The 18,730-nt window shown below is 34.2% G+C and overlaps 2 protein-coding genes across 4 annotated transcripts; one reads left to right on the forward strand and one right to left on the reverse strand.

Annotated features, from left to right (window-relative positions):
* Positions 1 to 1,116: 1,116 nt before the first annotated feature.
* Positions 1,117 to 2,609, forward strand: LOC102615879 (LRR receptor-like serine/threonine-protein kinase SIK1). The gene has a single exon (XM_006492845.4). The coding sequence runs from the start codon at positions 1,208 to 1,210 to the stop codon at positions 2,444 to 2,446; it is 1,239 nt and encodes a 412-aa protein (XP_006492908.3). The 5' UTR covers positions 1,117 to 1,207; the 3' UTR covers positions 2,447 to 2,609.
* A 113-nt stretch (positions 2,610 to 2,722) lies between these two features.
* On the reverse strand, positions 2,723 to 7,250 carry LOC102615384 (RCC1 domain-containing protein RUG3, mitochondrial). 3 transcript variants are annotated; one of them, XM_025093277.2, is made up of 6 exons: positions 6,564 to 7,250; positions 5,846 to 5,985; positions 5,039 to 5,233; positions 4,395 to 4,523; positions 4,141 to 4,296; positions 2,723 to 2,905 (listed from the first exon to the last, which is right to left on the reverse strand). In XM_025093277.2, exons 1-6 carry the CDS (start codon positions 7,094 to 7,096, stop codon positions 2,853 to 2,855), a joined length of 1,206 nt encoding a protein of 401 aa, XP_024949045.1. In that variant the 5' UTR covers positions 7,097 to 7,250; the 3' UTR covers positions 2,723 to 2,852. The 3 variants fall into 3 exon arrangements, with proteins under 3 accessions (XP_024949045.1, XP_006492906.1, XP_052299455.1); XM_006492843.4 differs by lacking the exon at positions 2,723 to 2,905 and adding an exon at positions 3,030 to 3,556 and having other exon boundaries at positions 6,564 to 7,248; XM_052443495.1 differs by lacking the exon at positions 2,723 to 2,905 and adding an exon at positions 3,030 to 3,556 and having other exon boundaries at positions 5,846 to 5,992; positions 6,564 to 6,783.
* Positions 7,251 to 18,730: the final 11,480 nt, after the last annotated feature.

Raw genomic sequence — 18,730 nt, forward strand, 5'->3', positions numbered from 1 at the left:
TTTTTAACTTGTTTATGAATTTAATATGGTCATGGATCTCTGATAAATTTAATATATAAACATAATTATTTAAACTTTTAATAATAAAATCCTAAATTATTAATAAATTTAAATAATAATAATAAATTAATTTTTCATTAATATAAAATAATATTATTTTAAACAAAACAATCCATACTATACTAAAGATAATATTGCATTAAAACTTGATGCAATGCACCCCTACTATAATGCACCACACACACACACACACACACTCATATAGTTCGCGATATTGCACGTGTCAGGGCTCTGTACTGTGGGCCTCATAGCCACCCAATCATAGCTTGCCACGTGTGATTTCGCAGATCATGACGTACACGACATCACGCGCTGGATCAACCTTATATATACGCACGCATGTGTAATAAATGATCAGATGTCAAATGTTAAAAGTGGTGTTACTTTTAATCACAAGTATTGTTATTACAAGATCAACATATCTTTAATATGTGGATATTTATAATCTAAAATAACGTCACCGAGTCTAAGCCTGTGCAGGACTCATTCCCATCTCCTATCCTAAAAATATAGATTAAGAGTAGATGAGTAGATTTTTTAAACTAATGTTTGATAATTTTTTAGAAGGTACTACAAGTGAATATATCTTGAATTCCAGTAGAATTTAGATTGTAATATATTTATAGAATTGTGACAAGTTGAGAAAAAAAAAGTCCCTTGATTAAAAATAAAAAATAAAAGATTCTATCATTAGAGAAAGACTTTAGTTACCTTACATAATAATATAAGGTACATAATTTTTTTATAATTATTTAATAAAAATTCAATTGTTGTAAAAATAATATAATTTTATTATCTTATATTTTTATAATTAATGAATTTTTATTAAACAGTCTTCAAAAAATTATGTACCTTATGTAATGTAAGCTAACAGGCTCCTCAGAGAAATCACTCTTAGATTTGCATGAATACATAATTTCATATCAAAACATCCGTCAATGTCATCAACTCGTACTTTGACAAGATACATTTGATTATTCTTTTATGGTTGTGATACCATATTTTCATAATACGTGTCAATTTTTCATTGGCCCCACGCGATCTCCAGCTTCAGGTTCTGTAGCCCAGTAACCTTATTACCACAAACTCTGAACTCCTTCACTCTCTTGTCCCAAAATTTTTCATTTCTTTCATACGAAGCCTTCCCATGGCTCTTTCTCTATTTCTCACTCTGCTTCTCATTCTTCACATTGCCCCTCCGTCCCAACAACAACATGATCACAAGATCAATGCCGTTGATTTAGCAGCTTTAGCAGCCATCAAGAGCACGCTCACTGACATTCCAGGCAGCAACTTCTTCTCCACTTGGAACCTTACCGCACCGGATCCCTGCTCCACTTTCTCAGGCATCGCCTGCTCACTCAACCGTGTCTCCACTCTTACTCTCGGAACCGGCCTTTCCGGCTCATCTGGCCTCGCCGGTTCACTCTCCCCTTCCATTTCAGACCTCACCGAATTAACCCAACTCGTCCTTTTCCCCGGACTCGTCACCGGTCCCATACCACCTCAGCTGAGTCAGCTCACCAACCTCCGAGTCATCTCGTTAACCAACAACCGCTTAACCGGTTCAATACCTGGATCATTTTCTTCACTCAGAAGCTTGCATACACTCGACCTGAGTTACAACCAACTCACTGGGTCAGTCCCACCTAGTTTAACGAGTCTTCCCGAGTTGAAAGTTCTCATTTTGGCCTCAAATTCGTTGTCCGGTGAGTTACCAGCCGTGTCGGCTCAGTTGCTTCATTTAGATTTAAAAAATAACTTACTCGCCGGACCGTTGAAAAAACTGCCGTCAAGTCTCCGTTATCTATCGCTCTCTCGCAATTCAATGCGGGGCCCACTTAACGGGTTAGCGCTACTCTCAGAGTTAGTGTTCCTCGACTTAAGCATGAACCAATTTAGTGGGCCCATCCCGGCCGGGCTATTTAATCCCACGCTATCATCAATGTTCTTGCAACGGAACAATTTATCTGGTCGGGTCCCATCAAAGTTAATCGGGGACCCCACAACATCGGCATCATCATACGGTGGGGGATCTATTGTTGATTTGAGCCACAACTTTCTAACGGGCGAATTATCTCCGGTTTTGGCGGGAGTTGAGAGCTTGTTCTTGAACAATAACCGTCTGATGGGGATCGTGCCGTGGGAATACATTACGAGCGTGTACGAAGGTACCACCAGAACATTGTACTTGCAACACAATTATTTATCAAAGTTTCCGTTGGAGCCCGGAATGGAGTTGCCTGATACGGTGTCGCTGTGCTTGTCCTATAACTGTATGGTGCCTCCGGTTGGGCTCGCGTCATGCCCCGCCAGTGCCGGCGTGCAGCTCTCAAGGCCGGCGTCGCAGTGTTCGGTGTTTAATAATCGTAGCAACATAGATTAATTCATATAATATAGATTTGTTATACATTATACGATAGAAAAAAAAAAGTAACAATATTTGTTAATTACATTAAATGCGTGCTCTGTTTTTGTTATGAAAGTATATTTGGTTTTGTAATCTTACTTTTGCAATATTAAAAAAATATATTTGGTTACATGTGAAATATTCTTGTTCTATCATTCTTGTATATGATACATTTTACTATTGCTATAGAAATTTGAAACTACTATTTATCTAATCAATAATATTCAAAATTGTCACTCATTGTAACTATTTATCATTTAAAGTTTTTTCATGAAAAGTGTGAAAGTGAGAGTTGATGAGATTTATTAAAGTTTGTCACACATCGAACAAACTCAAGTGGTCCACACGCGCTTCTTTTGTCTAGGAGTGCAGGCTTGCACATTCATCGGTTTGTTTGCTTCTCACCGTGGGTCAAGGGTCTGTCCCGATGTGAACCTATAAGAATGGACCATGGCTGCATATCAAAATGATGAAAAAATAAATGTGACAAAATAAACATTATTAAGCCTACGAAATATTTCTCCAGTAAGGTCATTTATTTTCCATCAATTACAGCAAGTGAAAAAACTGCCATTTTTTTCCCCATCAAATTTCAACAGAGAGAAATGTTGCTACTAGAGAATTTTACAGCTGAGAAAGGGACAACAGGCATTACAAGAGATTATAGTGCCCAAAATTCTCTACCAGACCCAGCTGCAAGAGAATGTGAAACGTGCATGGCTAGCAATCTCTAAAACTCAAATGCTTCGTCTAAATACAACTCACAAATGTTTCGTCTACATTTTTTTTCCTCGTAAAAAAAAAACTCAAAATTCTATCTTCATTGTAATTGCTGTTTAAGCTCGGTGAAACTGCAATATGTTGAGAAAACCTTGTAATTCCAATACCATCTGTAAAACTATGACCTCAAAACTAAACACATGGCATGAGATGCACCAACTGCAATTGATAGCACATGATGAGAACCCAATCCATCATCCTCCATTAGAAAATTGACTTCGACCGGACATGGCTGCACCACCGGCAGCCCAGGAACTCCCAATTGAGAATCTTTGGCATTTCCCCACATATATAACTTCCCTTTCTCTGAATGCAAACATAATATCGATGAACATGAGTGTCTCAAATCAATTATGACACTATGATTTGTTCAGCTTGATTCCAAAAAAAAAGTAATTACTCAAATTTTCTTTTATATGATTTACTTACGAACTAGATAAATTCAATTTTTTTTACATCTAATCATATCTATGATAATTCCTACTACCATATTACAGCTGAGGCAATTGGCAGATTTGCTGAACAAGAAGCAGCTTTGATGGATTTGTCTAATTGGAGATGTTTATTGATAATTTTCATTTCCTTGATGTTATATGTTGATAATATGCTGATTAGGTCTAGCAACATGCATGGCTAGATTCCAGATTAAATTTCAATACAAAGGTTCTAGGAACCGCATAAAAGATCCTAGGAATGTATATATAGAGGGTCAAAAAGCAACGCAAATGAAAGTTATGCAGAACTGTTGCTGGAGTATTTTAATATTATCTATGAGATCACATCTATTTTTGGATTGAAGGATGTGAAGCATGTATATACTAGTATGCTGTGCACCTTCTATGACCTAACAATAACGATAACAATATCAAGAATAATGTAGCTTCTTTTACCAGTTACAGCTGCTGAAGTTGATCCTCCACAAGCAATGTGGGTTACAAACTCATCAGCTAAAGCTTCAATGACCATAGGTACTTTCTGATTTTGGGTAAAAGAATGACCCAATTGACCATGTCCACCATAGCCCCACGAAAAAACTTTGCCGTCATCTGAAATTACACATCATGAAAGAATATTAGTATTAGTATACAACCTAAAAAGGGACAGTAGGTAGCAAAGACTCATGTAAAATTCCCAACTATTTTACCAGTTAGTGCCAGGGAGTGATAACCGCCATTTGCTATCTGAATAATGCGAACATTTTCAAGATTAGGAAGGAGTTTGGGTTTCCAACCACCAACCCTATCACCTCTTCCGAGCTCATAGTTAGAATTTGCTGAATAAAAAACACAAAGAAGTCCCAAAATAATGTCACTATGCTATTGAACCAGAGTAAAATAACATTTTAACAAAACTAAAGTCTTAACCTTTAGAATAAAATTACAAGGGAGAAAGAGGAAAGGGAAAAAAAAAGGCATGGTTGCCTATTATTTTACTCAGGAAAAGCAGAAATATTCATGTAAAACCCCCGGTATTTTTTTTTCTTTTTTTCTCTTTATAGCCTGAGAGCAACCCATTCCCCTCCGCAGCCAAACCCCTGTGTAGATTTCAGGGTCTGTAGTATTTGAGCAAATCAGCAAGAGCTTTTAAACCGCAATAATACTCTATTCACAAAGGTAATTCTGCTTTTAAGACCAAATAAACTAGATTTATTCGAAACCAAATGCATAACTCCTTTAGATTTATTCAATAAAATCAAAGAGATTATGAAAATTTCCACCTGATAACTTACTGGGCCATACTGACTAGAAACAAAGACACAGTTTAGAGGAAAGAAATACACATGAGTACCTCCCCAATTCCAAAGCTGCCCTTCCTCTGTCAGCACCATAGTGAAAAATCCACCACAAGAAACAGCAGCCACAGGCACGGGTAATGCTTTGACTTTTGAAGGGATACTAAGTCCTCCAGCCTCATTTGGGCCCCGACCGGGACCAAGGCCCAATCTTCCTTCACCTTCATCTCGACCCCAGGTATAGAGTTCTCCTATATTTAACCAGTAATAGACAGAAAATTCAGATACCTACATGCTTTCTTTTTTTCATTTAGTAACAAATATGAGACAACTAATGACATAACTGAAGAATATTTAATCTAATTAAATAACTGAAGATTTATACAAAATAGAAAGAGAAAATTTATACAACACTCAGACAACTAGTCAGCTACATTTGTGTTCACAAATATGATACATTCTATGTCTGAGGGTCAGCAACAGAGTGAGTCTAGAAACAAATGGAAATGCTTAACATAGAATCAGACAAATCATATTTCACACCAGTGATATGTTTGTAGCATTAACTAATGAGTATACTTTCTGTCCTATGTATTAAAACTCTTGAAGGATAATCACACAGTAACCATACCAGATTCAGATGGTCTCAAGAGTCAAGACAGAGTTCTTTGACAAAGTTCTATGACATGCAACAAATTCGGTGATCCCACAAGAAAGCTCTAACACAAAACAAAATCCTTAGATTGAAATAGCAGAAGTGGCCATCCCTCCACAAAAAATTGCCATAAATTACATACAAATCCACTCTATTTGTAATGCAAGTAAGCACAAAGAATAATAATAATTATTACAGTACAACAAACCTGACTGAGTAATAGCAGCAGTGTGCATCCCACTGGTTGCCATATGCTTTATTTTCCCTTCCCAAGCTCCTTCCACCAATCTAGGGAACAGCTCTCTATGATAGACAGAATGCCCAAGTGCACCAAAACCACCATAACCCCTGCAAACTTCATTTCTAATGATAGAACCATTACGTCATTGGAATAAACAAATGTTCAAGTAAATACATCAATTGTGCAAATACATATAAACAGATGTCTTCCTTCCCTTTTCTTTAATCTTTCTCCACCCAAACACAACACACTAGAACCCCATGAATCATCATGTCTACCAATTGTATTGGGACTATCATCAAATTATAAATATTGAATATCTAATAAAAAAATTATAATTATCGAATAACCACGCACATTTTACAAAATTAAAGAGACTTTAAGTGGCATGTATTGAGAGCATAACAACTGGAATGGTTGGTAAACACCAACTTTTACCTAGCAGCTAACTCTTTGCTTCTACCTAACTCTGGAAGTACATTAGTAAAACATTCCCATTTTATTCGGCCAATAACTTTTTGCAGATTATTTACCCACTTATGCATGAAAACAGTGATTACATTCCTCAACAGCTACAGAGAATAAAAGCCACGGCACTTTCAAGATACCGAAACATACCCACATTTACTAAACAAAAGAGATTTAATTTTAAAAAAAAAAATTGCAGAGTGGATTAAGCACTGACCAAGTGAAAAGCTGACCAAGCGAAGTAAGAGCAACAGAATGAACTCCACCAAGAGCAATACCACGAACAGGATCATCCAAATAAGGATTCAAAGTAGGCACAAACGCAGCATCCTCATGCCCAAATCCAAGCCGCCCGCCATCTCCTTTGCCCCAAATCCACAACTTCCCGTTCACCACCAACCCAGAATGAAACAACCCACATGAAATCCCAATATCCACTTCACCGTTTTTATTCCAGTCATGATTACAGTCGCTAACAAGCTTGCCTGGAGTCTGTGCGAGAAAATAGGGTTCAGACAAAATGAGATTTGCAACTGGGCCAGGGTAAAGTCCCGATTCTTCAGTGCCTACGCCAAGTTGGCCAGAGGCGCCTCGGCCCCATGAGAGGACCTGGAGAGTTACGGCGTTCTTTCGGTCCTCATTTGGGTTGTCGATTTCTGGGTTTTTGTAGAGAGTGGGAACTTTGTATCTGGTGGGTGATGAAGAAGAGACGCTGCGAGTGAGAGTTGTGAGGCGTTGGCGAAGAAGCATTGAAGTTGAAGAATTTTAAATTTGTGTGTGACAAAAGCCAAAGTTGAAGCAGTGAAATTACCGGCTTTGGCTTCGGTTCAGTTCCAAGTTTAGGTTTTGAATGTGAAATTGCAGCAGAGTTGCTAACAGGTGCCAATTGCGGCCGGTACACCTCCATACTTCAAAAATTATCTCAATACCCTAAAATTTGTTTTTGCCAAAATTTTCATTAATACCCTTTAAAGACTGATAGAAAATTACTAATCTATCCTCATTTTAAAACATTTCAACTCAACGAACAGCTCCTCTCCATTCTCTACTAAAGCAAACAAACACTCATCTGCTGCAATTCCCTCCACTATCAAACTCAAACAAACAAACACTATAATTCCCTCACCGGCATCACCTCTACCGAAAACAAACATTCATTCTCCATACATGGTAAATCAAACTTCAACACGAGCAAACTAAGCCTGAGAAGGGAAGCTGCCACAACTAAGAAAGTGAAGCATAGTTCGTCACTACATAATCGCCGGAGAGAGTTGAACATTTACTGTAAAATTATCAGATTATAACTAGTTGAGACAAGTAATTCCATGTAATTAGTTTTCTTGTTAATATTCAAGGGAAAAAAACAAAAAGTTAGGGTTTTATATTGAAAAAATCGATTAATTAGTTGTGGGTCTCTCATAACATGTTTGAAAACAAATTTCTAGTTGTTTTGCTGCATGCAAATTGTGAAAAATTAATGGATTGTGCTGATTATAATTTTGTTATGTAACACAAGATTTGGTCGTGTAAGGTTATGTAAGATTCAAGGTTGTGTATTACACGATCTTCATGTATTGCACGATTACACGATCTTCATGTATTGCACGATTACACGACCTTTATGTATTACACGTTTACACGACCTTCATGTATTGCATGTTTATACGACCTTCATGTATTATACAATTACACGATCTTCTTGTATTACACAATTACACGACCTTAAATTCCACATTTTATTTTTTGTCAATAGAATCTACACATTACATTTAGTTTAATTAGGCTCACAATAAATTGGAATGGTGCATATACATTTATCTGGTGAAATGTCATTAGTTAGAGAGATTCTTAATTTCCAATTATAAGCCATGTTAAGTCATGATATGTCTAGTTATGAGTGAAAATATTTTATCATTGCGAATGGTGTTCTTATGTGTATAACATTACATTAATTTCCTATAGTTGATATTTTTTTTTGTTAATTGATTTCATGGATTAATTATATGCAGGCATTCCTCATGTATGCTTGTATGCTTGGCCAGAGGAAGAAAGCACTTTGAAGATTAAAAAAAAAAAATTAAATGGCTGTAATATGTTTAATTACGACTTTAAAATTACACTAATTTTTCCATTAATCATTAGATTAATTTAGTTCTTTAAAGACTTAATTTGTGCTAAGAATTTATATTTGCTGCTATGCAGAAAATGTCAATGAAAATTATTAAAAAAAAGAAGTGAAATTAAATTAGAATCTAAAAAAATTCTACATCATCATTGGTTTGAATTGTAACTGGTGGCATAGGATCAGATGTCTTAAGTTTGAACTTCATTGTGATTTCGAATTCCGAAGTATCTATATCAATAACTTCAGCTATCTTCTCCACCAATTCGGCATATGTTGTCGATCACAGTATCATTATCCCTTTAGCCTTTGAACCTTTGAACTTATACTCGTCATTTTACTCAATCCATTCACCATTGAAGATAATATGCACACGTACCAAAACCATATATGATGATACAATAATATTAAATTTCATATACAAGTAACTACACGACCTACATAACCTACACGACTATATTACTTACACGACTTACACGACTATATTTCTTACATGACCTACACGACTATATTTCTTACATGACCTACATGACTATATTTCTTACGTGACCTACACGACTTACACGACTATATTACTTACACGACCTACATGACTAACTATATGACGTACACGGTATCAAAAGAATGCACGACTCGAAACATTTTCGCCATAAATAAGTTATATTGCTGAAAAAAATAATTAAACAACCTACATCGCATATATTTCTATGTATAAGAAAAAATGGTGAAAATAAAACATTGTAATGTGAGGAAAATTTCTAAATTTTCCTAAAAATTAAAAAATTTAAAACTCAACAACATTAACATACCTTATTGGGTTGTTTAATAAGCAATGCACCTTTAAAGAAAGATTGGGTGTTAAAAAAATGAATACATAATTGTATTTGTGTAAGAAGTTATGAGAGATTTTGAGAGATTCTAAGAGATTTTGAAAGAATCGACAGCAAAAATAGATTTTGGTGAAAGAAATGAGGAAAGAAATATGAAGACAATTCATTGAGTGAATTTGATGCATTCATTAAGGGTATTTCCGACTTTGCTCACATTTGTTAGGGTATCCATGAAAATAAAAAAGGGAGGGGGTATTTAAATAATTTTGAAACTATTAAAGGGTATTTAATTAAAAACCCCTGCTAACAGAGTCTACATAGAAGATGAAACATGATTTTGGGAAAAACATAAAAATAAAAATTTGTGTTCAACGACCTGTCGGTTTAACTTTTATTGGTTATACAACATGACAGTCGTTTGATTTTTTTTTTTTAATACAACATTTGGTACGTCTTTTACTCGGAAGTAAAAGTGTTACGATGAGTCGGTTTAATTTGTAAAGAATATCCCTCATGCGGTGTGAACTTTTCATTCGACGTGAAGGTTGTACGACATGTCAGTTTAAACTTTAGGCTGGTGTAATTGCAGGGTGCGATTTTTTCACTCCACAATGTGTAAATTCACCCCTTTATATATATATATATATATATAACACATTATTTGAAAATTTTAAGCTAATGTAAAATTTTAAACAATTAATTAATTGTGTCATACTCTTTACATAAGTTTATTTACTGATCACTAATGTTGCTTTAATACAATTTTTATTTTATTATTTTATTTTTATAATACGAAGGACTAAATTATTTAAAATATATGCTTTTGTGTCATAAATTTAAATAATTAAAGAGGATTTAAATGGTGAATATCACCACCCAAATTTAAATAAAAATAATAATACTTAAATCCCTTTTGAACATAAATTACATGTAAGGACAATATTTTACATTTTTTAGTCTATTGGTACACGACAATCACCCTTTGAAGATTGAAGTCCCATAAAACTTTATGTTTTAGACAAAATTAATTTGAGTTCAAAAAATTACTTTAAAAAATTGTTCATATTTAAACTCGATAAAATATTAGATTAAACTTTAAAGAAAAAAATTACATGACATATTTATTGATTTTAAACATTAGGAACCTACAAGAATATCTAAATTAACTTTATGATAGCATGTTATTTGTCATCGCCATAGACCATGATGGCGATGCCAAAGCCTAGTTTATGGCCTTGTGCCAAGTCGTGGCAGTAACATGGGCGTGCTTGGAAGTAACATGAAAGTAAGGCAAGACTAGTGCGAGGACTGGGATGTGACAGCAAGTGCAAGCTATTGAGAAAAGCGCAAGGGAGCACGCACAAGAGCGTTTACTGCCTCTCTCAAGCACATAGGCACCCGACTGCGCGGGGCGCATGGGGCGCACACACATGCCAAGTGGAGAAAATGCGAGATAACACTAGATAGTAGCGCAAAAGCATGTAGAGGTAGCGTGCAAACATGCAACACAAGGGAGCGGGGGCCAAACTATGCGAATATGAGAGGCTTTCAAATTACAGACATAGGCTGTGTTCAGGCAATGGGGGTTGAATGTGGAGTATATTGGCTGGAATTCTCTGGAAATGGGTCCTAAAAACTAGCATGAGTGGGTAGTTATTTGTGTTATTAGTGGAAGATCATGGCCTTGTAATACATGGCTAGAAAAGTGGAGACGAAGGAAGTGGGTAGTGGCGGTTACTCATCAAGGGAAATGGATAGCAGCGATTACTCATCACTTATTTGCTTCTAGGCTAGTGGGTGGCGGCCGCCTTATCTTTGGGGGAGTGGAGATGTGTTTCCTCACATCATGCTTAGTGATACCTAGTTTTGGGGAAAAGAATTGAAGTGGTGCAAAGGCAGCGCACCATCTTGCCTTGGCAAATAAGGGTGTCATTAGCAACTTGTACATATAGTAAGGGTGAACGTGTGTTTTGGGGGATCCAGATTCTAGTAAAGAGAGAGTGGAGTCCTTGAGCGCACAAAACTTGAGAGCTATATTGTAATCTTTTCTTATTGAGTAATAGAAAAATTGGGGGTCAGTGCTTCTGTAAAAGTTAAACATTGTGTTCTTGTTGCTTTGTGATTGGTATAATTAGTCTCTTACGAGAACCTCTATTGCAAGTCTTGCAGGTGTCTTCCTTTGTGTTTAACTCACTTCTGTGAAGTGTTGTTGGAGTGGTTGGCTAAGTGAGGACTTATCACCATCATGTGAGTTGCCACACTTACGAGAAAAGCCCAGTGATATTAGTCCCTTGAGTGTAGCTCAACTGAACATGAATGAAGTCTGTGACTGTGGTCACTTGAGTTTAAGTAACAATAGAAGGTAAAAATTAGTATTTAGTGGGTAAAATTTCTCATTTACGTTGTAATTTAAACCTCAATAAAAGAAAAAAATGTGCTAGCATAGTCTATAAAAATTTAATCCTAAATATTTGAAGAAAATTAACCCCACTAATGCACAAGAGAGCTCCATGTGTCCTCCTATTATGATGAATACGCATCCTACTTAAACACATATCATATGAGTAATGATACAGCCACAAACTCTTGTACAAACTTATTTTGTACAAACTGACGTGGCATTAATTCATTGGTTGAATGAAAATATAAATTAATAAAAACAAATCATGTGGGCCAAGTAATATTTAATTCAACCAATCTTATCATGCCACATCAGTTTGTAAAAAATAAATTTATACAAAAATTTATGACTGTATTATATCACGGAGTCCAACCATATTGCCTTTTAAATTACTAACCGAAATAGTTTGTCTTATTATAAATGAGCCGTTGGATTTAAGGCATTCCAATCTATGTGAATACAAAGGACAAATAGATATTATGATGGGAAATCGGCAAAGCCGGTGCGGCGAAAATCGTAGATACAAAATTTCCATTTTACCAAAAAAAAATTGGAAATTTAAATTAGAAAGTAGAAACCGCTACTAAATTCCCGAATATAATTTTCGTCGAGGCCCACAAATCGTTGGAAATCCAACCTAATCTGAGTTCATTAAATGAACAATCCATTCCTAGATGCAACAGTTATGAAAGGTTTGACTTTAAGATCAGAGGTCTGGGAGGTTTGGTTTATATTTGATTAAAACTATTTTAAATTGTATTTCAGTGCCGTGTTGGGCAGGATGATGATCTTCGCAGGCCTAGAGTACACTTCATTAACTTTTGCATCAGCCACGGCCAATGTTGTTTCCATCCATTACCTTTCTTGGCAGCTGTACTCAGGTATCAACATGCATCGAATAGGGGGAAAAAAAGAGATCCTTTTCTGGTGATTCGGATTATCCATTTTGGAATTCATATTCTATCAGACTATCACTCATCTCTCCTTTGCTAATGCCTACTAAAATAAATGTTCTTTAGTCAATATCACGTTTGAGCCAATTATCTAATTAGTTTTTATAATTTAAAAAAAAAATTAAAAAGTCCCTACATCTATGTTTATGTTAAAATCTATCTAATTATTTTATATTTTTCACCAATTTTATGTTAGATTTATACGAATTTTAAATTACATCAAAGAAAAAAAGTATCATTTTAATCTTTAAAAATATATCTAATAGCTACAAATAACAATTTTTTTTTGATAATTTTAAAAATATATGGAGTAACTTGACTCAATCTGCAAGGACTAAAGGATCATTTAATTATCCTTTAATATTATTGTTGTTACCTGCCCTTCTCGCATGTGTACTAATTGAAGAAGAGGGGTTGGAGATATGCGTATGTTAGAAAATTGAATCTCTACTGTTATTATCATTATTTAAAAACTCGAATCTCTACTACTATCATTGTTATTGTTTTGAACACAAGAATATTTTACTTTGATCGTTTTAGAATGGAAAGATTAGACATATCTAGACTGAGCGCCCAAGCAAAGATTGCGGGGACTCTTGTTGCCCTTGGTGGAGCAATTCTTTCAGCTTCGTACAAAGGCATTTTAGTAATTTCACCACATCGTCGGCATGGAAATCGGACTGACGACATTTCAAAAGTGTTCTTGGACGGGCATTGGATTAAAGGCTCTCTCGTGCTCTTCATATCATACCTTTCACTTGCAGGTTTCTTCTTCTTACGGGTGATTGATTTTATAATTAATTTTTTTTAAAATTTGGATTGAAATTAAACCTTCTCAAATGTAAAGGTCTTATAGCCCGTTTGGGAGTGTGGTGAGGTAGGTAGGCTTTAGCAACCTATCTACTAAGGTGTTTGGTAACACTTGTAACTGGACTTTACCAGCTTAGCAAATTTATTTTCTTAACTTCTACTCCAGAATTGTAGCTTTTACTCCACAGCAGTTGCAGCTTAAAAGGTAGAGCACCTCACTCCCAAACACATTCTTAGAAACTAGTTTAAGAAGTTAGCTTCCTTTCATGATTTCAATTCTTATGTCTTTAAAGATTCTATGTCACTTGTTCATTATTGATAGTATATGCTCAAGATTGACTACCATAATATTCTAATCTAATAACCATCAATTTGTCATGCAAATTTTAAATGTATATAAAAGTTCAAATCATGGAAGAATTTTTAAGATATGCGAATTTTTAAGATATGCATACTCCCACTAATGTAGGATTCTTGTCATGTGTACTTTTAAACAATTATATAAAAGTAAATACACACATGACAAAAATCCAACGAATAAAAAAGTATAAGTTGAAAGCATTACAAATTATTTCTATACATAATTACCGTCATTAAATTAATTTTGTTTTCCTATAAACACACACGCAACATAAGTAAAATACTGCAAAAATCTTCAAGAGAAACGCTAACATGACAAACTCCATGAGTAAGAAATTAATAAGCATGACATCAGTACAACCCAGTACAAGCGAAGGCATAAAGCCAATGCATGCGTGCATCTTCTTAATCATTCATATTAAATTATCATCAAATGTTTTCAACTCGATCAGCATTGAAAATAATACAAACCATGCATGAAAGTCTCTAATATAACATAAAGTGCATAAATTAAGCTTTTCTAATTTAATTTGTATATATGAATATATATTAACTCCTATTTGTTTATAATTTTTGTGCAGGCATGGACAGTAAAGAAGTATCCAGCACCAATAACTCTTACAGCATTAACTTGCTTGGCAGGAACTTTACTTGCAGGCTGCAGCAATCAAGACAGCAATTCTTGATCATAAACCTTCTTCATGGAGATTGTCGTGGAACATTACCCTTCTTGCTCCTCTTTATTCTGTAAGCCTTCTTTTACATTTTTTTATTTTTCAAAATATTAGAGCTTTTACAAATACAGATGTGTAACTAGTTATTAAATGTGGACATCACAATGTTTTAAAATTTGAATGTGACCTTACATGAGGCTATATCTCTTCTATTCAATGGTAGGTTATCTGAGTTACTTTGAAAAATTAAATATTGTATCCTTTTGTGTAGGAAATTTTAGTCTTTGGAATCACACTGTATGCTCAAACATTGGTCATAAGAGGAAAGGGTCCAACCAATAAAGTGTTGGCTTCACTGGTAATGGAGTCCCCTTAAGTGGCTTGACTGGGTTTACTCCCCAGTTCGAGTCGCAGGGAAGTCACTTTTGTTGGGAGAACCTGTGCCTCTCGGTTCGAGCGGAGACTTCTAATCTGGGTTGTGGTACGAGCTTAAAGGTGCCTCCCACAGTTGGGGCCCTCCCCAAGATACCTCGTGGTCAAAACAAAAAAAAAAAAAGAGAAAAGGGTCCAGTTTTCATGACGGCATTTACTCCTTTGTCAACAGTTATTGCAGCTGTCACGGGGCTGCTTGTTTTGGGAGAAGAATTGCACTTGGGTGAGTGCGTACTTGAATCACAAAATCAAAATAACCAAAAGAGGAAAAATTATAGTTAATCAAAAATATTTCTTTAGTCCTCATATTATTTCTTGTTTTAAAAATGAGAGTTTGAGTCCTCATATTAGTCCTCATAACAATGAGAGTTTGAGTAGCCTCTCATTGTTTTAAAAAAAAATTATCCAAAAAATGATCTTGTTGTTACTTTTGTACATGTTGCATCTCACTTTTTAAGCCTAAAATAATTTCTATAGTATATAACTTGAAATTTAAATAAATATAACGTGTAACACGTGAAAAATAAACTACAATTAGCTGCAACTTTAAATGAAACATATGTACAATGGAGACCTTTTGGCAATTTCTGAAAATACAAAAAATAAATTCTGTAAATGACTCAAATTACAGACACTAATAAATGAATATGTACCTTTATTTTTTCTATCAGTTTAATTTCTATCCCTTTTTTTTTCTTTGTTTTTTGACATTTTTTAGGATGCTGAGATCGATATTGATAGTTCTTAGTAGGGATGACAATGGGGTGAGGTGGGGGTGGGGAGGCCAACCCCATTCCCCACCCCATTAAAAATTTCGCCTCTATTCCCCCACCTTATTCCCCAATAAATTTAGTGGGATGGGGATAGGGAATCCCCACGTGGCGAATGATTTCTCCATCCCCACCACATTCTCCATTGATGTATTTTACAGTAGATATAGATACATGAGTTCAATAAATTAAAAATTAAAAACTTAAAGAAAATCATTATCATATTATAAGTATTTACATTATTTTTAAAAAATCTCCAAATCTTTGAAATAATATCTTGAAACAATATCAAAATTGAAATATGTTTGAACAGAACAATATCTTAAGAGAGAAAAGAAAACATAACAATAATTTAGGTTAAATAAAGATTATAGTGTATGATTTTCTTTTAGTTGTAGTCCATTTATGCCAAGAAAAATAAAAAGAAAATTTATTAACCAACATTGTAATTGATAAAACAAAAAGAGTAATGATATAACCACAAACTCTTGTACAAACCTATTTTATATAAATTGATGTGACGTTAATTCATTAATTGAATTAAATATCTCTTGGCCCACATGATTTATTTCTATTATTTATATTTTCATTCAACCAATGAATTAATGTCACATCAATTTGTACAAGATAAGTTTGTACAAGAGTTTGTGGTTGTATCATGACTCAAACAAAATTATTAAATAAAAATTAGAAAAATTTTTTATATATAATGAGGATTAGGGTGAGGTGGGGAATACAAACCAAACCCTACCCCATTAAGAGTTTGGGGATTATTTTTCCCCCATCCCTCACCTCATTCCCCACAAATTATTCAAAATTCACCCCATTTAGGATGGAACTCCATAGGACCCCAAACCCATGAAGGATTTTTCCATCCCTAGTTCTTATCTTGTTTGTAATTTAATGGGCAAAGGAATATGAGAGTAAAGGAAAAAATTTGGAGATTGTGGAATCTGATAATGAGATCACTCTGGAGAAGTGAGAATATGGTAACTCTGTCCAAATTAATGGATCACTATTGTACAACTACAACCACAACTTTATTAACGTCATCGTTAATGTTGTGGATCGAGATATCTCTCTACTTAAAAAAAAATCAAAATATAATGTGCAAAGTGAGAAATCATGATCTTCCATTGTTTTATCTCAATTATCTTGTTTTCTTTCCCTTAATCATTTATGGTTATAAATTAAGTACGATCTTTGATTATTGAATCTTGTTGGTGAACACTGAGAAAATATAAAAAAAATTACATTTTATGGATATAAGATATGTTTTTAAGAATTATACAATTTCTACTTAATTTTGAAGTGTTGGTTAATACTATTAGGTGGGGATATTCCCCCTCCACTCACTTTTTATATAATAATTTTATTTTTTAAAAAGATAAGAGATGGATAAGTCCAGAATAATTTTTTATTCTACTATATTTCAAAATTTAAATTCAAATAGTCGATTAAATGTTACTAGAAAATTATTTGATGAAACTCTAGAAGTTTATAACACTTTTCTTTTTAATAAAAAATTTTGCATTTACAATTCTACACTTCAGAGGTTAGATTTATATATATATATGGACAAGCTTTTAAACTATGTAGGTTAAGAGAGTTAGCTTTTACTACTATAAAACTGCATGATTTTATCGTTCATTAAAAAATAAGCCTATTAAACCTTACAGCCTAAAAGCGTGTCTGTTTTAAAAAATAAAGGTGTTCACACCTGAGAATGATTATATATGAAAATTAATTTTATTAAGCTGCATGATTTAACAACGTATCTGCATTAAAAAAAATAAGGGCGAGCGCACGATCTCTTCATAAGGTAACTAATTCTACGGCCACTCTACAAAAGAAATCTTTTTCATACTTCCTAAGCATCTTTCATACTTGTGGGGGTTGCTTTCTCCATCGATCTTTTGTTTGTGGGCTTTCATCCACCATCTATACTCTTATTGAGAGCGACCGTAGTGTGTGGACGGATGACGACGATCAGAGTGTGTGTGCGTGTGCATAGAGAGAGAGAGAGAGAGAGAGAGAGAGAGAGCGAGAGAGGGTGCTGTTCAAATATGGGTAACATTCATTTGGGGCCGTTAGATTTCTTTTTTTCTTTTTGTTTAGTTGCACATGTTGGAGCCCACCATGTGCAGCCACAGGCTTCCTATACATAGGATGTGTGTGTGTAGAGTCCTTCTTTAGTGCAGACATCCTTATTTTTTTTTTTTTTCATAAAGATGCATTGTTAAATCGTGTGGTTGTAGACACGCTATTAAACTGCACAATTTTATAGTACATGAAAAAATAATTCTATTAAACTGCACAATTTGATAGCGTATTTGTATTAAAAAAAAAAAAGAGGGCGTTTGCCTTTTTTTTTCCAATTCTCTTGTTTTTCTTAATTTTTTATGAAGAAATAATAATAGTAGGGATAACTTTGGAATAAATAATGCTATCAATCCCAATATTTAAATTCTTATTTATCTCTCAACAAGAACTTGTCTTTTAAATAGTATAATATAATTTTGTTAATTACAAATTAAATTTATATTCTGATTTAATCAGCATTTTGCATTTCATATGATAAAAAATGCCATCATTAAGAAAGTGAAAACGCCATCTACCTAATGCTACATAAAACTATGAGCCAGTATAATGTATACAATTGTGGATTCCTATGCTATACTAGCTATAAAGTTGCGGAATCACTAGAGCCATATAATCATGGCATTATAATGATACTATAATGTTTACTTAGCCAGATCTTTTTCCAATAATTGAATAATTGAAAACGCAAATAAAACAGATATTTTCCCAATACCACAATTAAAGTCTGAAAATAGACATTACTATTTACCTGAAACATTAAGCATTGTCCCACTAAATGGCCAACAGAGACGGAATAAGTCTCTCTTGCCTTAAAAATCCTTTAAAAGCATCCTAATCATCAAGCACTAGATCAAATGAGGTGAAACCAATATATAAAGTACTCAATTGCATATATGCAAGCGAGCATAGTAAGATTTCTTCGAAATTTG

This window comes from Citrus sinensis, chromosome 6 (genome assembly GCF_022201045.2).
Source record: "Citrus sinensis cultivar Valencia sweet orange chromosome 6, DVS_A1.0, whole genome shotgun sequence".
Lineage (NCBI taxonomy): Eukaryota > Viridiplantae > Streptophyta > Magnoliopsida > Sapindales > Rutaceae > Citrus > Citrus sinensis.

Excerpts from the sequence above, each read along its gene's own strand:
- LOC102615879 (XM_006492845.4), top strand. The coding sequence starts at position 1,208 with ATGGCTCTTTCTCTATTTCTCACTCTGCTTCTCATTCTTCACATTGCC.
- LOC102615384 (XM_006492843.4), bottom strand. The coding sequence starts at position 7,096 with ATGCTTCTTCGCCAACGCCTCACAACTCTCACTCGCAGCGTCTCTTCT. Across the intron at positions 5,986-6,563 it reads CTTGGTCAGCTTTTCACTTG|GGGTTATGGTGGTTTTGGTG; the intron begins GTCAGTGCTTAA and ends TGAAGTTTGCAG. Across the intron at positions 4,524-5,038 it reads GCAGCTTTGGAATTGGGGAG|CAAATTCTAACTATGAGCTC; the intron begins GTACTCATGTGT and ends TTTTTTATTCAG.